At 41.6% G+C, this 24,143-nt stretch overlaps 2 protein-coding genes across 2 annotated transcripts; both read left to right on the top strand.

The window, feature by feature from the left end:
* Positions 1-6,070: 6,070 nt before the first annotated feature.
* Positions 6,071-10,324, top strand: FAM136A (family with sequence similarity 136 member A). The gene is made up of 3 exons (XM_007128927.4): positions 6,071-6,174; positions 7,093-7,233; positions 9,059-10,324. The coding sequence occupies exons 1-3, from the start codon at positions 6,088-6,090 to the stop codon at positions 9,245-9,247; spliced, it is 417 nt and encodes a 138-aa protein (XP_007128989.1). The 5' UTR covers positions 6,071-6,087; the 3' UTR covers positions 9,248-10,324.
* A 1,724-nt stretch (positions 10,325-12,048) lies between these two features.
* Positions 12,049-21,419, top strand: SNRPG (small nuclear ribonucleoprotein polypeptide G). Its single transcript, XM_007128926.3, has 4 exons — positions 12,049-12,172; positions 14,977-14,999; positions 15,872-15,996; positions 21,231-21,419. The coding sequence occupies exons 1-4, from the start codon at positions 12,141-12,143 to the stop codon at positions 21,279-21,281; spliced, it is 231 nt and encodes a 76-aa protein (XP_007128988.1). The 5' UTR covers positions 12,049-12,140; the 3' UTR covers positions 21,282-21,419.
* Positions 21,420-24,143: the final 2,724 nt, after the last annotated feature.

Raw genomic sequence — 24,143 nt, 5'->3', positions numbered from 1 at the left:
CTGTAACAGTAAGGGCTGGGTAAAGGACTATTATTACAGTAGTCGTGGAAGGATAAGGGATGCTGAACCAAGACAGTGGCTAATGTCATTCAGGCCACACAGCTGGCACTGGTGCACAGCAACAGAGAACCAGAACTCACAATTTCATAGTCACTGTGAGGTCCCACACAGCTAGGTGGTGGTTGTTATTTAATGGATTCTTCACCTAAGGAACACACACAAAGCAGGTACAGGTCTCAATGTACAAGAAACGCAACTTGATTTTTCTAAGACTAAAGAATTTCTTATGTGAGCTCCTTTCAGCTGGGTGGCAGAGATGCAATCTTGATCAATGTGGGGACACATCCCAGAGCTACATCTAACAAGATGTCTGTGGGGAGGGTGAGCTGTAGCATCGGTCCACACCGGCATCTGCAAGTGAACCTGGAGTGAACCAAGGTGCTACCGAGTCATCCTTCTTCACAACCACAAGATCTGTCCAGGTCCAGCTCTGTCTCGCCTCCACTTCTGGGCTCTGTGCTTCTCTTCACTCCTCAGAGGTCATTAGGCAGCTCCCATCCTGGGTGGCCCATGCAAAAGAGATAGTCGCAGACTCTCCGAGGCCCTGTCTGGCTCCATGACAATCTGGGGCAACTCCTACTCACACTGAGCCTTGCAGAACCTGTGGGCTGCCTAAGGCCCCCTCTGCCTACACCAAACATGCAGCCATCACCTCTTTGCAGACTGGTCACCGCCCTGGGGCTCTGTGAACTTAGCTGTGGCCCCTTTGCTCTTGGATTGCTCAACCATCTGGGAGTTTACCAGCCTCCATCCTAGGACTTACTCAGATCTTTACGTTTGTATTATAATTTCAGACTTCTTTTGCTTAACACTGATGACTAGCCACATACTATCTTTTCCTTTATTTGTACATAATGACATGGAAATACTTATAATTGTAAAAGCAAGATACCAAAGTATATATATTTTATTACCCCAATGTTTAAAAAAAAACTCTGCATAGGAAAAAAGACTGGAAAGAAATAAATCAAGACCATGTGGGGGGCTTCCCTGGTGGCTAAGAATCCACCTGCCAATGCAGGGGACACAGGTTCGAGCCCTGGTCCAGGAAGATCCCACATGCTGTGGAGCAACTAAGCCCGCGAGACACAACTACTGAAGTCCGCGCGCCTAGAGCCCGTGCTCCGCAACAAGAGAAGCCACAGCAATGAGAAGCCCGTGCACCGCAACAAAGAGTAGCACCCGCTCACCACAACTAGAAAAGCCTGTGCGCAGCAGCGAAAACCCAATGCAGCCAAACAAACAAATAAATTAAAAAAAAAAAAAAAAGACCATGTGGTTGTAGGTGTGGTCCCTGGGAACAGCAGAGCAACTAGAACGAGACTAGAGCCATGGAGCTGCCCTATGAGCCCTAGATTGTTTATCTTCAGATGATATATGAGAAATAAACGTTTATCATGTTTAAACCAAAAATAAAAATGCCAACAGTGGTATTTAAAATAGTAGTGTAGTATTACGGATTTTTAATTTTTTATTTATCTATTTATCATTGTTTTTTCCCTGGTTTACAAATATTTATGGTTAATTATATTAATATTGAAATAAATAAATGTATTTGTTAATTAGACAAATTTTTACTGAGGGGTTAGTATATGCCAGACACTGAGCAAAAAATTGAGGAAGAGGAATGAAAAAGACACACGTGGTCCCTGACCTTGTAGAGGTGTTAATCTAGCAAAGAAAATAAGCATAAGACAAGTAATGAGCAGTAGTGATGAGTACTGTTACAGACAAGTGCAAGATGCTAGGAGAATACATGATAGGGGAGCATATGAGAGTGGGGAACAGTCAGAAAAGTCTATTTTGAGGCCATAAAGCAAATTTCAACAGAAAGAATGTTTGCCGACCATAATTTGGTCACACCTGCAATTGCTAACAAAAAGTTACCTAAAAAAATATCCATATGTTAGGAAATTAAGAGATACATTTCTAAATAGCCTGTGGATCAAAGAAGAATTCATAATGGAAATTATAAAATATTTGAACAAAAGTATTAGCTAAAGCAGTAGAAGAGAGACATTTATAGCCTTAAAATGCATATATTTGAAAGAAGAAAGGTTGAATAAAAATAAGTAAATATAATTTTTAAACACCTCAAGAATACCTTCATGGGGACTTCCCTGGTGGCACAGTGGTTAAGAATTGCCTGCCAACACAGGGAACACGACGGTTTCAAGCCCTGGTCCGGGAAGATCCCACATGCCGTGGAGCAACTAAGCCCGTGCGCCACAGTTACTGAGTCTGCACTCTAGAGCCCGCGAGCCACAACTACTGAGCCCACGAGCCACCACTACTGAAGCACGCGTGCCTAGAGCCCATGCTCTGCAAAGATAAGCCACTGCAGTGAGAAGCCCGTGCACCGCAACGAAGAGTAGCTCCGACTCGCCGCAATGAGAGAAAGCCCGCAGCAACAAAGACCCAACACAGTCATAAATAAATAAATAAACAAGTAAATTTATTTTTTAAAAAAAGAGGGAAGGTTTTTTTTTTTTTAAAAAAAAGAATACCTTCATGATCTTGGAGTTGAGAAAAAATTTTTAAACATGACACAAAAGAAATTAACTATAAAGGGAAAAATTATAAATAAGACTAAATTCAAGTTAAGGACTTCTTCCAATTTTAAAGTGAAAAGGCAAGTCACCAAATAGGAGAAAATATTTATAACACCTATAACTGACAAAGAGCCCATTACAAAAATATATAAATATATTCTACAAACCAAGAAGTAAAAGACTACTCAATCGGAAGATGTGCAAAAGATTTAAACAGGGTCAATTGTAGTAGCCCAGGCAAATAATAATAATATTAATAATGATGGTGGCCTTTATCTAGGGTGATAACAGTAGGCTAGAGAGATGTGAATATATTCAAGAGATATTTACATGGTAGAATATTTATAATCATAAAACATTTGCTTTATTTTATGTTTAATTTTATATATATATATATAAAACTGTTCAATCAAAGCTTCAAATGTATTTTAATAAAAATTTCTGTGACTTCCCAAAAGTTAAATTCCTCATTCTACAGAAGGTGGTATTCTTTGTGTCAGAGTTTTCTTTTCCTCAGCAGACATCCTAACCTACCAAGGAATAGAATATCATGACTAGAAAGTGATAACATAAGAATTGTTTTTTGAATTATCAGTTTGATGCATAGAGGTTCATCCAGAGCTCTTTAACCCAGGTTGGCCAAAGGGGTTTCTGGCTGTCACCCATTGCTAACGTGAAGTTCAGTCATGGTGACAGCAATGAGCAAATTTCACTTCCTCCTATCATCCCAAGGTCCCAGGGCCCCCTTTATCCCACCCATATCTGAATATAAGAAAGAGTCTTGGTCTATCTATTGCCATTGTTTTTCTCTGGCAGAGTGGCTGGGAGTATTTCGGATGCTGTTGGGCCACAACCAGGGTCTGAGGGCAGAGCGTCACATGCAGGGGAGGAAGAAAGGGAATCAAGATTATACAACTGACCATCCAGGACCCTGAAAGCGCTCAGACTTGTTTCCAGTGAGTCAGCCAAGGCTGGGCCAGACAAGATCTCGAAATCCTGAAACCTCGTTTCCTACTCCCAAAGCACCAGGAAAATAACACAAACAAGGTATCTGAGCTTCCTAAAATGAGATTAAACTGCTTCCACCCTGAAGGTTTCCAAAGCCAAATGGAGTCAGGAATCATTTTTCATAAGTATACTATAGAACCATTCATTTCATATACATGAACTAGTAAGGCTGCATTACTCAAGGACTTTTAAATTCATTTTAGTGTGATTAACTGGGCTCCTAAAAGTAGGACTTGTTGGAGAGATTCAATCTGACATTTTAGAAATAAGGGGGAAAGGTGAGCCATTTCAGATTGTTCTATAACAAAGAACTCTCCGTGGAATATGGAAACATAAGTATAAATATTGTCAGTCATGACAGAGATTTCCTACTTCACAGTTTGGAGTTAGCTTATGCAGGTTGGAAGTCTAGCTCCACCGATTCTAGCTTCTAAATATGCAACCTTTGGCAAATGGCTTCACCTCCCTAGACCTCAGTTTTCTGCCCTGAGCAGGAGAAAAGTGGTTAATAAAGTTCTCACCTCATAGGATTGTTGTGGGTATTAAATGAGATAACCCATATAAAGAACTTAAAACAAAGCCTGGCACATTCAGTAATAGCCGGGGTCATTCTAATTCCAGAGGCTGCTAGTAGCCGCCTCTAGACTGGCTTGAAGTGTAAAGGATGTTTCAGATGCTGAACAGTGGTTTCCTGGAAGTTACCAGCCCCTGGGCTAGAGAAGGGCCTGAAGCTTGAAGTCTTTGGGCTGAGTCAAGCGGCCCACTGCCCTCAAACCAGAGTTCTCCTGCCATCTAGTGTCCGATGGCAGCAAATGCCTAAATTCCAAAGTCAAGGCCCCTTTCCTTGGGTCCCTCACTCATTATTCTCCTTTTCTACTCCAGGTTCCAAGTCAGCAAAACCACTTGGCTTCCCCAAAGCTTCACGCTGTTTCACACTCTGTTTTGTTCAGGCAGCTCCCCGTGCCTGGTATGGCATTCTCTTCACCGTCTCGTGTGCCAGGCAAAAACACCCACTTGTATCCTCTAAGGAAGCTTTCCTGAGACACTTGGGCTGCTCACTTCTTGCCAGCCGCGGTCACCCCGTATTAGCACATCTCTTCCAACACTACCTGTCTGCCCCCTTCACCCTCAACAAGGCTCCCCTGTGGACCCTCGCCCCTACCGCACTGCCTCGTGCCTAGCACGCACCAGCTGCAGTTGTCCCTTGGTATCCGCAGGGGGTTGGTTAGAGGACCCACTGCGCACACCAAGTCCTGACACCGACACTCAAGTATCATAGTCGGCCCTCCGTATATGCGGATGCGGAACCCAGGGATACCGAGGGACGACTGCATGTGTTTAATCAATGAATACATAGGACAGTAAAGTTGGAGGTGGGGTGGGGCATTCCTGATAGAACTGCTCCAGGAGCTCAGAAACAGCCCACTGTTACTGGCATATAAATGCTTCATTGTCGATTGAATATCTGTAGCCCCTGCGTTGCTCCTTTGAGGTTAATAATTTCTTATTAGAAATAAATGCATAAACATCTACCAACAATCCAACAGTTCCACTTCTAGATATTTACCCAAGAGAAATGGACATCTATGTCTACAAAAGACTTGCTCAAGGATGTTCCTAGTCACCACTTTATTCAGAATAGCTAATAACTGGGAAAGACCCAAATGTCCATCAATAGAGGAATGGAAAAACAAATTGTTGTATGTCCATTCAATGGAATACTATTCAGCAGCAAAAAGGAACTGAAGATAGGTCTCAATCTCAAAAGCGTTATGTTAGGTGAAGAAGCCAAACCCCCCAAAAAAGTACATAGGAATGATTTATAAATTCTAGAAAGGGAAAGTGTAATCTGTCGTGATAGAAAGCGGATCAGTGGTTGCCTGGGGTCTGGAGTGGGGAGATAGGGAGGCAATGGGCGGGGATTGACTGGGAAACGGCAAGGTTTGTTAAAACACATCAAGGTGTTTACATCTAAGATCTGCGCACTTATCTGTTATGTTAATTATATTAAATATTTTTTCAGTTTTTTTCAGCAGAGATTGGCACAACATTGTAAATACTTCAATTTTAAAAAATAAATACATAAGAGGGACGGAGGGAGGTAGAGGGAAAAATGCAGTCTCTGCGCTTGCACTGCCGGTGAAGAAAGCCGAGAGGTGGGCGGGGACTCCGGGTGGGGGGCCAGGGAGCGCGGGCAGAAGCTAGCCGCCGGGCGTGCAGTTGCTCCTCTAGGACGCTAGGCGGCGGCGTGGGCCCGGAAAGGGCACGCCGCGGTGACCCGGGAAGCGGCGGCGAAGGGGCGGGCTCTTGCCCGGGAGTCCATGTGGGTGCCGGCGCGGCACGGAGCAGCGCCGGGTAGCCATGGCGGAGCTGCAGCAGCTCCGGGTGCAGGAGGCGGTGGACTCTATGGTGAAGAGTCTGGAGAGAGAGAACATCCGGAAGATGCAGGTAGCGGGGCCGGGTAGCCATGGCGGAGCTGCAGCAGCTCCGGGTGCAGGAGGCGGTGGACTCTATGGTGAAGAGTCTGGAGAGAGAGAACATCCGGAAGATGCAGGTAGCGGGGTCGGGGGCCGACCCGGGGGGAGCCAAGGCGGTCCGGGGTTCCTGGCCCCTTCCCGCAGCCGCCGCACGATCCCCAGCGCCACTGCCTCCCTCCCCGCAGACCAGGGTCGGGGTGTCCGTGGGGTCGTCGCGGCGTCCTCGGAAGCTCGGCTCACCCTCAGACAGAACTTCTGGAGCTTCGGCTGAGCAGATGAAATCTGTGCTCCCTCGCCATGCGCAAGGCCGTCTGCCCCCAAGGCCAGGCCGGGGGAGGGGGTGTCCCCGGGCCAGGGTTAAGAAGCCCCTGGTGTAAGATGTTCGGCCTCCCCGACCTTCCCCACTTGCGCGGCCCCGTCTGCAGGTGAGCAGCCAGAGGCCCGGAAAGAGCACGGCCAAGGTGAAAGACCGACTGCGGTCGGCCTCCTCAATGGCCTGGTCATGCCCGGTTCTGTTGCACCGAACCTGGCTCCACACAGCGCTGGCTTATATGCTGTTCCGCTTTGATCTCCTAAATGTTTTGTGGCTGCTGGTCCTGCTTCCCTAACCGGATTGTGGGTTTCCCTTGTAAAGGTGCCCCTGGAGTCAGTGGACCAGTTGCCCCCTGGTGGAATGTAGGTTACTAGATTGCTGACCTCTGAACCCTGTGGTTTAGGCACCCGGTTTTCAGAACTTGGCTTCATCTGACCCTCCACCACCTTCCCTGTCCACCCAGCCTTCGATTCAACAAGTGCCAATGAGCTAGCGGCAAGGAGGCTGTGAAACACTATGCTAGGCACCGAGGATAACGTTCCCGTTCGTGGTTTTAAGGTTCTGATGTCTATTCTAAGGAGAGGTGCGGGTATGATGCTTCTCCTAGCCTCTGTTGCACTCCGTGGACGTCTCTGTCTCGGAGGCTTTCCTACCTAACCTCCCTCTGCCCCTCCCCCCACAGGGCCTCATGTTCCGGTGCAGCGCCGGCTGTTGTGAGGACAGCCAGGCGTCCATGCAGCAAGTGCACCAGTGCATTGAGCGCTGCCATGCACCTCTGGCTCAAGCGCAGGCCCTGGTGACCAGCGAGTTGGAGAAGTTCCAGGTGAGGAATCCCAAACAGATGACTCTAGCCTTTGATGTTGCTCTTTTGCAGATGACAAGCATTTGTTGAAAACTCTTAGCTTTCGTGTCTTGGTTCTGTGTCAACATTTGTGACAGTCCTATGGCCAACTACTCTTTACACAGTTTCAAATTTTGGAAAAAGTCCTGGAGATTGAGTGCTGTAAAAATTTCCCATAGAAACAATATAAAAGGGAGTTAACCAGGGGAGTTCATGACCAAGAGCCTTATGTTTTTTTCCCCCATAAATATCAAATACATATGTATTTGTATAAAGTATACAAATACTTTATAAAGTATAAAGCTTTCTAAAACACATTTATTCATTCTTACAACAGCAGAATCCCCAGGAAAGTGGAATGGGCCAGTCTTCAAAGCATTAGAACAAGATCCTGCCATCATTTTGTGGATATACCCACCCAGGATGCTCCTACTTGCTACACCCAGGGGGCAGCTCCTGTGTCACTAAAGAGCGGCCATTTATATGAAGCATTATTATTGTTGACTCACTGATGCCTGACTCACAAGCCTCTTTGAGGTCACTGAGAGCCCCCCTACAGTATCCCTGTCTGGAGCAAAGGGTATCCACAACTTCCTTTTACTCCCTTCCTCTGGATATACTTTCCTGGAACTTGGGGAAGCAGGGCCCACCTCTGAACCAGTTTTCATAGCCTGGGATTCTGCTCAATGGAAAAATTATATCTAATGTGATACATTTTTACATTCTATATAAAATTGTTCAAAATTACTGACACTATAAAAGAATAACTTCTCCAAGATCATGGAACTTCAGGGGGTTTCTTTGTGTTTGACACCTTATTTTACAGATAGGGTCTTTCAAAATTTGATTCTTGAATTACTGTACAACTTTCTTCTTCCATTCACTTTTCACTCCTCCAATCAGACTTACTTTTCCACTGTGCCAGAACCACTCTTGCCACTCCCCTCCATGGGAGTGGTCATTTCTCATTCTTCATCTTACTCAACCTACCTGCATCATTGACACAGTGGATTACTCTCCCCCTTCTTAAAAATCTGTACTCAGTTGGCCACCAGGATAGGATGGCTCACTCTCCTGGTTTTCCACCTCTCTCCCTCTCTCCTTCCTTGTTCTCATTTACTGTTTTTTTCCTTCTCCAACCTCTGAAGAGCACTGGAGTGCCCAGGGCTGTCCTTGGATCTTTTTTCTTTTCAATCTAGTTCTCTAGTCTCATAGCAAATATCATCTATATGCTGACAACTCCTACATTCATATCTTTAGACCAGCTTTACTCCTGATCTCCAGATTCATATATCCAACTGTTTCCCCCAACATCCCCACTTATTTTGTTTGTCTCTCTCCCCTCACTGGAATATCAGTTCAATGAAGGCAAGAACTTTATCTGTTTTACTCATTGCTGTATTCCCCAACATTAGAAGAGTTCCTAGCACATAGTAGATGCTCAATAAGTATTCATTGAATATTTTTCTGTAGCAAGTACAGACCTTTATAAAATCAAAGTGTTTGAAAGTCTGTAGTTGAGTAACAGTAGCCTCTAGTTCCTTCTCACCTCCTGGAAGGGGCTTCTGTACAATTTATTCTGTTATTCATCTGCTTTCTAGTGATGCTTTCCCTGGGCCCTCATGGTGCCACCCTCTGTTTTAATCAGGACAATCTTGGTTAATTGCACGATAGTGTCACTTTAATTGATCAAGATAATCCACATAATATGTAGAAAAATGCGTAGCACAGAGCCTGGCACGTGATAAGCATTTGGTAAATAAAGGCCAGCCTTTCAGTTCCTCTACCCTTTTCCCTCTTGCCGCAGGACCGCCTGGCCCGATGCACTATGCATTGCAACGACAAAGCCAAAGATTCAATTGATGCAGGGAGTAAAGAGCTTCAGGTGAAGCGGCAGCTGGAGAGTTGCGTGACCACGTGTGTGGATGACCACATGAACCTCATCCCAACCATGACCAAGAAGATGAAGGAGTCTCTCTCATCCATTGGGAAATAGATGTCTGCTATTGGCCATCGGGGCTGAAGGCAGGAATCTATTTAAAAAGAGAAATGAGGATTTGGGTTTTCTAAGAAAAGGTTATGAATGAGGAAATTAAGGATGGCAGCAAGTTTAAGGCCTGTATCAGTTGCCTCTGGACACTGGTTCCTTTGTGTTTGAAACCTAGAAAGTGAAAAAACCTGGTGCTAAAATTGGGGTCAGAGATAGCAGAGGAGAGTTTTTGTGAGCCTGAATTTCACATGGCAAGTGCTTATCCTGGCAACAGGGAGTCTCCCTTGTACCAAACCAGAGCCCTCCAAGGTACCAGATTCTCTTAGTACACAGATATCAACAGGCTGGCAGGTTCATCTGACCTGCTTATGATCTGGTGGAGTATGAGGAGAGGTGTTTCTATTTGTTGCCAACCTCCTGTTTACCAGAAGGATCACTACAACATTTTCCACAAACTGGAAATAAAACAAAATCCATGAGGTCACTAATGTAGAAGAGGAAAGGGGGCTTCTGGGGATTTGTTTTGCGTGGTTTTGTTTTATATACAAGGGCATGAAGCTACTTTAAGATGTAGAGTTGGGAGAGGTAGTTTCGATAAAAACTTTGAAAGGGTCCTTGAGGATATTCATTTCTGGCCGTCAGGATGTGGATGTGCATTTCTTAAAATTCTCACACATGATATCTTTCAGCCTGGAGACCCTGCAAAAATATAAGAAGCGCTATCACACTGGTAGGGCAAGCAAACCTTCCCTCTGACTGGCAGCCATGATGAGCCCTGAGGCTGTCAGCAGCAGAGTCAGCCGAGTGACAAGACAATCTTGCAGTGACACTCACCCTTGAAGGGAAAGGGGACTGTGATTGTGCTCTATGCTATTATTCAAGAATGAACAGTGAAAGAGGAATTGTTAGCTGCTTAATTAAGAGAGTTACGAAGTACTGGCTTTGGAAAAATCTGGTTTTCATAAAACAAAATAGAATGAAAGCCTAAACCCAGTATTGCTTACTTTGCCCCCTGTAATAACAGAGCTCTGTTGAAACAATCCCTTGGCAACACGAAGGTCAAAGGAGAAAAAGTAAGCAACTCAGGGGCAAGCTGTGACTCCTTTAGAGCAAAAAACGGGACAGCCCTCCGTTACCAAATACTACTTTTGCGACATGCGTTGTTCTTGCCCCAGTTCTGGTACCTTATCGTTTTATTAAGGACCTCGTGTTTTTACCAGCTTATTACTTGAAATGATAATATAGCCTGTCTGTTTGCTGTTTCAAGACTGTGATATATTTTCCTAGTGGTTTGGTTTTAAAAATACATGACTTAATTTTTCTTCCACTATTGTGTTTCTTTCCTTATATCTGGCCAGTGACTATATAACTTTGTCAGGATGCTTCTCTTTGTAATGTGTGAAATAAATTTAAGAGGTCCAGGGGAGTGAAAATTAGTTATATGTTATGGTTTGGATACTTGTAAATGGGAAGAAATTTGAGGGCATGTTAGGACACTACAAATTGAAGTCTGTTGATGTAAAAAGAAACTATAAGGCTGAAAAAGAAATTCAATATCCACATCAGGTCTCTAGCTTCAACTAAACACTAACAACAAAAAATGGAAAAGACAGACAGTTATGACCCCTCTAGAGAAAATGCAATGCCTGGGATTTTGAGTACCAAAAGAGTACAGAATAGATGATGAGCTTAAGTCTTTACTACCACTGGTATTTAAATAGAGTCATTCCTGAACATTAGGAATGAACTGAATCTTGTAGAACCATCCCCTACTTAAAATCACTAATGCTTTTCTATTTTGGCCTAAGTCTTCTATAATCCCAATTGTATCTGATTCATAAATGTAGATGCACCTATTTTGGATAACTTAACTAGGAACAAGTCAGAGACCACTGTTTACACCTACAGTCTTGACTTGAAAATCAGTACCTCCTATTAGAGATCATTTGTGTGCTGCACTTCACGTTTTATACAGAGAGACAAAGTACGTTAAGTGGGGTTTTGGAGGCATTGTTAAGCATTGCAGGACCGACCATGCGGAATACACTTCTGGGCTCTAGATTCAAAATCTTGGAAATTGAGGCCCAATCACTCTCTCTTACGGTGCAGCTGTCACTCACTAACTGAGCTGTTACCAGAACCCTAGACTTAGCGTGACATTCTCCTGTGGGAGTATAGGCAAACCTCCGATACTAAAGGTTCTGTTGGAGACCACCACAGTGAAGCAAATGTCTCAATAAAGCAAGTCACACATGAATTATTTGGTATGATCACAGATCACCATAACAAATGTGATGAAAAAGTTTGAAGTACTGTAAGAATTACCAAAATGACACAGAGACACCAAGTGAACAAATGCTGTTGGAAAAAGAAAAAATGGCACCAAGAGAGTTGTTAGACTTAGGGTTGCCACAAACCTTCCTTCTGTTTAAAACAAAAGCAAAAACGCAGTACCTGCAAAGCACAACAAAGGGCAGCGCAATACATGGACATATCCCCACACATGCAAAGAAATATTAGGGGCCCACTCCTCTAGAACTTATTTTCATTTGGTACATATGAATAAGATAAATGTTGCAACCCACAAAGACACGGGATTGACCAGGGTCCTTCCGAAGCTAGAGACGCACCTCGATTTTACAGAAATAAAAGAACGGGGCTCCTGAAAGTCCCATCCCTCCGTCCTGGCCAATCGCTGGCGGCGCAATCGGAAGCTTGGGACTGATCGACACGCTCAGGCCTTCCCTAAGTATCGCGAGGTGAAACGGGAAAGCGGCCGACAATCAATTGGCTAACGGGATCAGTGACGTCAGACGCAAAGCGCCGGGCCTGCTGCTGGAGCAAGAGGGACGACTCGAGTTCCGTGTGGAGGCGTCTTTGATCTCCTCGAGTAGACATCATGAGCAAAGCTCACCCTCCCGAGTTGAAGAAGTAAGTATGTGTGAGGGCCGCGCCCAAATGGCAGCTTATTTGTGTGCCTCGGGTTCCTTAGATCCTCCGCCATTTCCGAGAGTGCGCCTGGCGTGCGTCTTCTGGTCCGTGGCCACCGAGATCCGGGCCGGTGTCCCGCGCTTCGGGGCCTAAACCCGCTCAGACGTAGCATTTCGGCCCGGTGGGCAAGGTTACCAGAGGCAGCAAAGCGCCTCCGTCCGCCGAGTTGCATCCCAGGCCCGAGCTCCAGGCCCCGTCTCCCGCACGCTCTCGCTCGTTACTTGAAGATCTCGAATGCCACCCTTTGTTGAACATCTTGAGTAGCATCATGTTCTGCATAAGGTGGCTGGAGAGTAATTCTATAAGGAACTAAGGAGATGGGCGGAATGGAAGTGTTTGATAGTATCTGAGGAATCAAAAGCCGTCTTAATCTTAAGAGTGTGTTTGTAGCTGTTTCTTTGAGCTTTAACTTAGAAATTACATTCCTTTTTCTTGTTTTCTTGTTCTTAGGTTAAACTTGAGTGTCGTGTGATATCTTTTTCTGTTAACAGAGCTGTGTGAGAATATTCATTTTTTTTTAATTAGAGAAGGCTAGGTTGTTTGGGGGGCGGGGGTGGGGTTTGAACCCAGTAAAGTCAACTCAAAGTAAGGTATTCCTACTTTAGATAAGGCCCATTTTAAAGTTTTAGCCTCCTCAAACACTCTTGGCTGAACTTAGCATGGTCCATGTTTCCTAAGTAACTTCTCTGTCTTGTTTATACTACGTAATGCCAGAATTCTGGGTGTAGTAGTTGGATAGCACAAAGGATGGAAAATTGGTCCAGGGATCGGTTTGTGAGGCAGCCAGCCATCTGGTCTGCCGTGTGTACAGTTCATTTATTGTCAGCCGCATAAAGAAGTCAGACTTAAGGAGAAGTTCATATTTAATGATTTTACACTTAAATGCACATTTGTATTGAAGCCATCTTTTGTGCAAAAACTCGTGTGTATTTTAGTTGGATCTGTTATTTAAGATAATTACTAAATCATAAACCTAACATTAAAAAAAATAAATTATTGCCGTGAAAATGCTTATCCAAGTTATCCTTTTATTGGTGAGCTGGTAAAATCTTACGTGTCCTCTGGCTTCATCAGGAACTGGTGAAATGGTAATTATTTTTTAACAGAAGGACCATTCTCTATTTGTAAGGTTTCCTTTTTGATTCTTAAGACATTATTTGAGGATTTCAGAGGATGAAACTAGTTTTAATACCTTTCTCTTCGTATCTCTAGATTTCATGAATTGTGAAATCCTGGCAGGTCTGCCTCCAAAATGATTTTTAATTTTTTTCTTCCTTTACTTTCTCACAAATAACCATCTTTTACACTTTTATACCATCCTCCTGGTTTAGTATAACTCAGTGGTTCTTAACTGAGGGTATGGGAGTCTGGTTCTATCAGCATCTAGTAGGAAGAGGCCAGGGTTGCTGCTAAAACTTTCTACAATGCACTGGATATCATGCAACAACAGACTTATCGGGCCCCAGATTTCAGTATGCTGAGGTTGAGATACCCTGGCCTAACGAAATTCTTCATCCTGCTCTTAAAAGTCAATTCCAGAGTAGTCTTTTTTTTTTTTCTTCCAGTTTTTTTGAAATACAATTGACATACAGCACTGTGTAAGTTTAAGGTGTATAGCATAATGATTTGACTTAACACATGCCACAGTAGTCTTGCCATTGGCTGGTTCTGCTGCAATAACTTATTGCTGTATACATAACAAAGTCCAGATTTCTTGACCCAGCATTCAAGCCTCCTCCATCAGAAATCCAGGCACCAAATATTACACACACTAACATTTGAGTGCTGTGTTCTCCAGCCAAACTGAACCGTTTGATTTTGCTCAAACTTTTTCACTGCTGTGACTTTGGAAATTTTACTTAACCTTTCTGAGCCTCAGTTCCCCATCTATTAAATGCTGATACTTATTATTAATTTGTATGAATGTAATTTATAAAAGCCATCGTAGGATTTTTTATTTGTAAAAACCTAGCTTCTTGCACCTTCTGTCAGGCCCTTTCTCTTATTTATCTTTGAATTCTCCCATGATTTATATTAAAATTGAATGAAATTTCATATTTTTTAGCCTATAACTGGAAGAGGTAAAAACTGGTTTGACTACATGTCTTCATATTCTCATACTACCCTGCTAGGATGGAATTTTTTTGTTTAATTCAGATTATTTAAAACTTCAAAATATGCATTTATTTTGCTAAAGTGTAATTATGTGTTGAAGACTATCCTGAACACTTAAGATTGATGTTTAATATTAAATAAAACAACACTACGTATTGTCTCAAATATAAAATAAAATACCTATTGGATTGGGTATAGTTTGATTACCTTCTGGTTTCTTCACAACTTTGGTTTTGGAAATAACTAAAAATATAACCAAATCTTTGTTTTTCTGTTATGGTTGTAAAATCCTGTCATTGAAAGTTAGGTCAGTATTGAACAACAAGAATGGTTTGTAATACACATCAGTATAAAGATGCAATTTAATGTACATTAATATATTATAAATCCATTCCATTTTTGTTTATCTTCCCCTTCCCAAATCACATTGCTCGGTTAGTATAAGTACTAACTGAGGTAGCCCATCACTCTCTCATCCTTTACCACAGTACAGTTTTTACTCTTTTAAATTTCATTATTCCTATTGTGTATATTTTAACAGATTATCTTGACTATACCTACTTTTGTGCTTACTTGTGCTTAAATTTTTTTAATTAGTTACATAATCTTTACCCCTTTTGCTTTTTCAGATTTATGGACAAGAAGTTATCATGTAAGTCTTTTTGGTTTTTTTTTTTTTTAATATTAAATTCCTTTTTACATGTGCCTTGGCAGTATATAATGTTTGAAGGAGCAACATTATAAAAATTCAGAGCACACAGAACCTCTAATTCATATCCATTAATTAAGCGGGTTTATCAAAATTCTAACTAGACAGTTTTATTTACTTAATTTCTGATACTTAGGAAGTTTCACAGTACTTCAGACTTTTCATTATTTCATATAAGCTCTCTCTCACTTTGATAAAATTAACAGTATTTTCTATTTTATATTTGAAAACTTAACTTTTTTCCTTTAAACAAAGGACAGACAAGGACTAAAATCTAACCTGTACAGTACTCGAAGTATATAGGGGTTAAGACCATGGTTTTAGGGGCAAGCAGCCTTCAGTTTGAATTCCAGCTGTACCCCACAGTAACTGTATAATCTTGAACCAGTTACTTAAAAATGCTATACCTCAGTTCCTTCATAAAAAGTCAGGATAATTCTACTTTATAGGATTCTTATAAGTTTAAATGTGGAAGTAAATGTAAAATATTTAGCCCAGTGCTTGGCATATAGTAAAGGTAGTAGATTATACATCTCAAATACGCGGGTTTTATCTCACCTAGTTTTTTTTTTTTTTTTTTTAATTTATTTGGTTGCTCTGGGTCTTTAGTTGCGGCAGGCGGGCTCCTTAGTTGCGGCATGCACATGGGATCTGGTTTCCTGACCAGGGATCGAACCTGAGCCCCCTACGTTGGGAGCGCAGAGTTTTAACCGCTGTGCCACCAGGGAAATCCCTATCTCACCTAATTTTTAATGAATAGTTTAGTTGATAATTAATGGTCAGTTTTATTAAAATGTCTTTTTCCCTTTACACAGTGAAATTAAATGGTGGCAGACATGTCCAAGGAATATTGAGGGGATTTGATCCCTTTATGAATCTTGTGATAGATGAATGTGTGGAGATGGCAACTAGTGGGCAACAGAACAATATTGGAATGGTGGTAAGTAAAGACACAAGATTTCTCTTAAGAGATTTCATTTTTCTTTTGGAATAAGCATTAACATCCCTTCTTTCAAACTCTTGGGTTAAACTGAAGTTAGGCAAATTTCAGGCAATATTAGACATTCCATCTCCCTTTTAGTTTGACTTAATGACAGTTATTCAACTTTCATAATATCCCAGTTACCTGTGGGTTAGATCCGAATCTAACACAGAACCCACTGAGGTCCTTAGACTTGAAATGGCTGTTAGAAATCATTTTTGAGCTTTATTCTATAATAGAGGCCCATACTTTTTCCTTCATTAGAGCAGTAGTTCTCAATCTTAGTTGTATTTTAGAATCAAATTAGTCTTGGATGCAGCCTAGAGTTTTTTAACGTTCCCCAGATGAAATGGTACAGATGAACTTATTTGCAAAGCAGAAATAGAGACAAAGATGTAAAGAACAAATTTATGGTTACGGGGGCTGGCAGGCAGGGGTGATTTGGGAGATTGGGATTGACATATATACAGCACTGTGTGTAAAATAGATAACTAATGAGAACCTACTGTACAGCACAGGGAACTCAATACTCTGTAATGGCCTCTATGGGAAAAGAATCTAAAAAAGAGTTGGATATATGTATATGTATAACAGATTCACTTTGCTCTACAACAGAAACTAACACAACATTGTAAACCAACTATACTCCAATAAAAAAATTTTTTTTAAGTTCCCCAGGTGATTCTAATGTAAGGCAAAGATTAACCAGTGATTGAGAGCATTTACAATCAAATAGTCATTGAGGAGTTTTTTTAAAAGCAAGCAAACAAAAATTATGCCTAGAGTCCACCTCAAAGCAATTGAAACTTTAGGGGTGCTGCTCTCTTTTTTTGTTAAAAGATATTGTGTAATTTTAATGTGTAGTGAGGATTACTGCTTATCAGACTTTAACATGCCATGAATTCCCAGAAAATCTTTTTAAAATGCAGATCCTAATTCAATAGGTATTGGATGGAACCTGAGATTTTGCATTTCTAACAAGTGCCCATTTGATGCAGATCTGCCATGTCACAGATCACACTTTCGGGATTTAACTGTATATATAATTAACCTAGATTTTCTGATTTATCACACTCAAAAAGTAGTCAAGGTAAAAGTTGCAAGGGATACAATGACAGCCATTCACATGGAAGAAAATAGGAGGAAAACAGATGCTGACTTCTTAATCATAGGAGCAAACGTTTCTGCATTCAATAGGCCATAGTGGTATGACTACTGAAGAAGAGTTGTTGATGTTTGTCAACAAGACCCAGACTTTGAATTCCACTCTGCCCAACACAGGACAATATACCCAGTAAGTGTTAAGTCTGAGTTACCTGGGCAAGGTGAATCAAAACAGACAACTTAGCTTTAGCAAATCATTGAGCATGTAGACCTCTAAGAGGTGGTAAGAGTTCCTAATCATTAACCTTGATTTTGCCTCACTTTTTAAAGTTTGAGCAGCAAAAGGGTGTAATTTTTTAATCACCCTTTCCAAGGCTTGTGTTATTGCTTATTTCAAGTGTATTTCCATTACTGCATTTTGAAAAGCAAATCGGTAGTCAGGGTTAGAGAAACAACTTGGAATCTCTAGCTATGAGACTCCCCGCCCACCCCCACATGTTTCATGTAAACCTGCCTTCTTTCCAGGTACAGTCTCCTTGAGCTTCTGTTAAAAATGAATAAAAGTATGGGCAAATCATTAGCAGCAGTTTCTTATAAAAACAGTTTTAAAATACCCCAAAATTTCTCCCTAGCCATTTCTTTTACAGATTAGGAAATCTTCATTCTAAGAGAGCATGGATTAGGATTTTGGTTCATATCTCAACAAATTTGCTAAAAAAGGATTCAAGAAGGAATTGACATCTAAAATTCTTAACTTTTGGGGGGCTTCCCTGGTAGCGCATTGGTTAAGAATCCACCTGCCAATGCAGGGGACACGGGTTCGAGCCCTGGTCCGGGAAGATCCCACATGCCGCGGGGCATCTGGGCCCGTGAGCCACAACTACTGAGCCTGCGCGTCTGGAGCCTGTGCTCTGCAACAAGAGAGGCTGCGACAGTGAGAGGCTCGCGCACCGCGATGAAGAGTGGCCCCCGCTCGCCGCAACTAGAGAAAGCCCTCACACAGAAGTGAAGAACCAACACAGCCAAAAATAAATAAATAAATAAAAATAAATTTAACGTTCTTAACTTGGGAAGATAACTTTTTAGAGAATGTATGGCACTTCTCGGAATTTTTATCAGAGAAGGCATTGAGCCTAGATCATGGATCTTTCTCGTAATTTTCTCCCTAAATTTTGATGGCCTTAATTTTCTTTACACGGAAATTGGTTAAAAGCAGTGTCCTCCCAAGTCGTTCAAATAATGAGCACCTACTTACTGTATTAGGCAGTCTGCTACTCCACCTCTGATGGGTGTTGTGTGACTAAAAATTAAAGTCTTACGTTAGTAGGTGCTAATTCTTCTGGCTGAGTTCACTTTGAAAATGAAATAATGATAATATATCAATTGTCTTTAATTTAAAAAACAGTCTAAAGAAAATGGAAGGATGGCTTTTCTAAGGAAAAGAGGGGATACAAGTTACAGTTTTGTTTTTTCACAAGTTGTTTGGCTAAGGAGACAGTTATGTTGGCGTCATTATTCCCTTGTCCAATCAGTGACCCATTGAGGCCATTGAAATTACTTAATAGTATTAAATTAAGAATAGTATTAAGAATGTGTGTATTCTGAAGGGGGTGGGGTAATTTGTTTGGGGGATCTGTCAGGTGGATAATTACATAACAGTGTCTCGACTAGCCTCTCAGCTTTTGAGACATCCCCAGAGTAGTCAGTAGCGTCAACTCTGTCTTATTTCCTAAAGATTCTACTCCACTCCAAGGTTCCCCTAAAAATGTAGTAAAAATTGTGTCTTTTTTTGATGCTACATATTTCAGGTGATCAGGCTTTGTGCTTCTGTAGCTCCATATTATGTTTGTATTCTTTATTAGGCAGTTGTGCCCTTGCAAGAGACTTTAAAAGCCTGAGCAACACTTTGCCAAAACTTAGTATTGAAGCCCAACGAAGGAGCAATATGGAATTCGGGACCTGATGGTTCCAGTTTGATTTGGAGAACGGGGCCTCGAGCACAGTGGGAAAAGAGGTAGAGCAGTGCACAACAGAGGTGTTCACGACAAACCTTAACTGTGTATTATGTGAGAAGGCAAAGAAGTTTATTATACCATTTTAGAAAAGGTTGATGAAAGTAGTGGTTTTGTTTTTTAATGATGGCAAAAAGGAAAAGCCCGCAGCTGAAAACCTTAGTTACCTGAAATAACTTCTCTCCACCACCCTCCATGTCTAGGGAAAGTGTCAGAAAGGGACAAATTTAGGAGGGAGCTAGGAAAGAAGCCTACTTGTTTTTCATGCTTTTATCAATGAGATGTGATGTTCATCATCTGTTGCAAATAAGCCAGCAGTTTAAAACTCTTGAGGACTAGGTAATCATGTTTAGCTTTCTTCTTTTCCTAACTTGTAAGAAGAGTAAAGAGTTTGTAGTTTCCTTCAATCCCCATTGACATTTTCAGGGCCTTGTTCTCTTTAATGCAGCTCTTTAATTCTTTGCCACCTTCTCACCATACTCATTGCTGTTTGTCTCTGCCAGGCTCCAAGACACTTTCCCACCTGTCATGTTCCTTTCCAGTCTGTCAGCTGCGGTAATCACATGGAGGCTCATTTGTTTACTTAACAGTACTTACTGAACCTTTTGTGTGTCTGCCACAGCTTAGGCACTGGGGATGGTGCACCAAGCAAAGTCCCTGCCTCATAGAAATGACACTGGAGTGAGGAAGATAGTAAATAATAGTGTATGTAATAAATAAAGCAAGTAGAATGAGAGGAGAAAAGAACAAGTTACAGCTATTTTTACACCACCTGTCTACAAGCATAGCTCCACTTTGATCTTACTCAGAATGCCTCCATTTCTAATAAATCGTTCCACATCCCTCATTCCACTCCTGTCCTTTTCACCTATCCAGCTCTACTTGAACTGATCTGTGATTGCATTACCTACAGTCCACCAGGGGCTCCTTATTTTCATAGTCCCCTTCCAGTTTGATTTATTTTTCTATCCCTCTTTACCAGCCATTACCAGCCATTTCACCTATGCTGTCGTGAGTATCCTGGCTTATCTCTTATAGAATGGCTACTATATCAGGCACTGTGCCCCTGGGGCTTTTTCTTTATAACTTCTCTTCCTGCCTCTAAGTCTCCCCCACCCCCATTGTCTTATATAGCTTTTGCCAAAACAGTGGTCATTCCCCCAGCTCTGAAACTGTCACTGGTTCATTGTTGGTTTCATGATGCTTTCCAAACACTTTTAAGATTGGTGTTTGATGGGCTTCCCTGGTGGCGCAGTGGTTGAGAGCCCGCCTGCCGATGCAGGGGACGCGGGTTCGTGCCCCGGTCCGGGAAGATCCCACATGCCGCGGAGCGGCGGGGCCCGTGAGCCATGGCCGCTGAGCCTGCGCGTCCGGAGCCTGTGCTCCGCAACGGGAGAGGCCACGACAGTGAGAGGCCCGCGTACCACAAAAAAAAAAAAAAAAAAAAAAAAGATTGGTGTTTGAGGCCTTCTAAGATTAGATGCGAACTGTCTTTGTTTACCACTTCCTTTCATAACCGTTTACTTTATTCAGATTAGATTTTTCCTTATCCCCTTACACTTTTTCATCTCAGTTCTGTCTAGAATTTCGTATCTTCCTGTCAAAATTGTACCCAATTTTCAAGACCCAGCTAAAATGTCATCTTCAGAAATCCTACTTTTTCCAACTTCCATCCTGGTTTGTTCCCTCAATGATCTTATACCCCTAAACTGACTGATGTATTCTACTGTACCTATTTTTCCCACTAACTTATGGATCCCTTAGGGGCAGGGATGGGCATGTTCGTTTGAGTCCTGCAGTTTAAGTGAAATGGGTCATTGGAGACTGGTCTCAAAAAGGTACTTGTTAGCCTTCGATCTAGATGTGCATCTCATTATGAAGGGCTTAGTGGCTTCATGTTATTATTAAAAAACTGGAATTATTTTGCGTTCCTGTGACCTGGAAAAAAGCCTCACAAACTGACATTTAATAACTGAAAAACCATTCATGATTTGATGAAATCAAATCATTTTAATCATCATTGATATGTCTGTTAAATGAATTGTGTTCTTTTCCAATTCTTTTTCTCTTTCTTAGGTAATACGAGGAAATAGTATCATCATGTTAGAAGCTTTGGAACGAGTATGAACAGTGGCTGTCTTCACCAGAGAAATCAACTGCTTCCACATGTCCCCTCTCCACATTTTACTACGATGAAAATTGGGTCGTGTACATTTTCTTACTGAACTTTTTTGTTAAATAAACTTCTGTAATAGTCAAAAATGCTTTCTCAGCTGTTCTGAACATAGATTTGCTCTTATTCTGATTTTTTTCTATCATGACCTATTCCTGGTTGTGACTGATTTGTTCACGGGTGTTGTTTTTTGTTTTTTCTGTATTTTGGGGGGGTTTTTTGGCCATGCTGGGTCTTTGTAGTTGCACGCGGGCTTTCTCTAGTTGCAGTGAGCGGGGGCTACTCTTTGTTGCAGTGCACGGGCTTCTCATGGTGGCTTCTCTCGTTGCAGAGCACAGGCTCTAGATGCTCGGGCTTCAGTAGTTGTGGCGCACGGCCTTAGCTCTACGGCATGTGAGATCTTCCCGGACCGGGGATCGAACCCGTGTCCCCTGCATTAGCAGGCGGATGCTCATCCACTGGAAGTCCCTGAGGTCTTTAATGCATTAAAATACAAGAATCTTGTTAAATATGAAATATTGGCAAGGATGCCCATTTTCTATATCTTTTACCACTGAACAGAGATAAAGAAGCTGCAAGCCTGAGTACGTTTCTTCTGAAACAGTAACTGGAATTTTCAAAGTTCTTGCCATAACTTTGATGGACTCTGGCTTTTTCACATACGTTCACATACCCAGTACGGTTTTGCTCAAACAACACAGGTTTGAACTGTACAGGCCCGCTTCTATACAGGTTTTTTCCAAAATAATTTTGGATTATTAGTAAATAATTGACTAATACTACAGTGCTACACCATCCCTGGTGGTTTGAATCCACGGATTCTGAACTGGATGGAGGAACCACATGTGCAGAGGGCTGACTGTAAGTTGTTAGTTACATGCAGATTTTTGGCTGCTCGGGGGTCGGCGTCCCTACCCCCCACATTGTTGAAGGGTCAACCATATAGTACAACAGAAGTAAAACACAGGAAGTCATGATATCATGGTTTTATTTTGAACATACTTGGGAAATTTTTTTGAAAACGAGTAGAAATACAATTCCAGAGAAAAACATTCCAGTGCATTGTGGTTCTTCTTTGTGGAGTAGAAGATAGTGATAAACGCTGCCCATGATCTATTCACCTAGTTCATAAATTTTACGGTTCACAAACAAATGAGATATTTTACAGATGGTTGTATCATAAACCTAACTTTAAGAAACCTATCAAGCAAATGCTTAAGCTTTTTTTTGTGATCTGGTAAAAAAGCCTACAAATCATGAATCGCTTTAAAGCTGGAGAGGGGGGTGTACACACAGTGAGTATGTGAGGTACTTGTAAAGTAAAGTATAATAAAACGGGTGGCTTATGTGTATGTAAAGTGGTATTTCCTATTTATAGGAAATGTTGAAAGCAAAAGAATAGCGAGAGGGATCAAACTAACGAAGGCCAATACATTTTTATTTTTCCATTCTCTTTTTAATTCTTCACTAATGTCAAGAAGCTTGTGTTTTTTGCAGCCACGTAGAGCTGAATTGTTGAACTGGTTCTCCAAGTGTGGTTCCTAGACCAGTAGCATCACCTAGGAACATAACAGAAAAGCATGTATGCCACTCCAAACCTACTGAAACAAATTCTGGGGGTGAGGCCCAGCAACGGTTTAACAAGGCTTCCAGGTGATACGATGCACACTCAAGTTGGAGAACCACTGGAGCAGAACTTGGCCTTCATTCAGCCCTTGCATAATTTTTACCAGTTTCTTCTGTAAAATGATTTGAGCGGCCTCCTGGAATAATGGGCCCTGATAGGATTTTTCTTCCAATTAAAAAAAAAAGTTTTTTTAATACTGTAATTGCATTAATAAATACTAATATGCTTGACATATGGATAACCTGTTTTGCTCTTTGAGGAAACAACTTCAGATGCCTTGTTGGAAAACAGTTGGGTTTGATATAACAGCAACCTTTTAAATTGGTGTTCTAAGTAAAAATATATCCTATCGCAAAACAAGTCTATAAGTGATAGAAATTAAATTACCTCATTATATTCACCCACTTTTAGCATATACATAATAGTATTACACTCTCTACATAACTGTCTTCATTAAAACCACAAAAGGAAAAAATATGAATGTCTCAACATACTTGTTAAGAATAAAAATAGTAAAAAGCTGACCCTTTGACAAACTATAAATTTAATTCCTGCCTCTACATCAAATATATCTTGGCAGTTTTATCAGCATATTATTCACAACTGTAATAGAGAAGAAATTGTTTTAAGAATCAATGTTCTCTTTTTTGCTATAATCTGGAGGACTTTTTTTTTTTTAAACAATACATGTTAACTTGGTTGCAGTTACTTTTACAATTCACAAGCTTTTACTTGTCCTGTCCTCCCAGTGACTATAAGGACAGTCACTCATGATCTTTGTACAGATGGAGAACTGGTTCTCAAGTTTGACTACATATTAGAATCATTCAGGAAGCACTCCTACGGGTGATTCCAATGTACAGCTGAGGCTCAGAACCAGGGCCTCAAAAGATTTCAGCAACCAGTTTCTCAACCAAAATGCTACAGTACCTTTAGAAGCATTTAACAGTTTGAACATTACACTGGATCTGATCAAGCAAGGTGTCTTGCTGAATATCCTACTCTAGTGCCAACTGCTCTGGAGTAATATAAGTTGCCTCTGCTGTGAGACTGTCAATACATCTTACTATCAAGATTACTAGAGTTCTCACTGAGAGAAATCATTCTTTGCAACATGGACCCGCTTTGATAATGGATTGGGTTTCTTGGGACTTTTAAGGCACTAAAAACCCTTGGGAAACATCATAAA

The sequence above is a fragment of the Physeter macrocephalus genome, chromosome 12 (assembly GCF_002837175.3).
Source record: "Physeter macrocephalus isolate SW-GA chromosome 12, ASM283717v5, whole genome shotgun sequence".
NCBI lineage: Eukaryota > Metazoa > Chordata > Mammalia > Artiodactyla > Physeteridae > Physeter > Physeter macrocephalus.
This window is presented reverse-complemented; position numbering and strand designations above follow the sequence as displayed.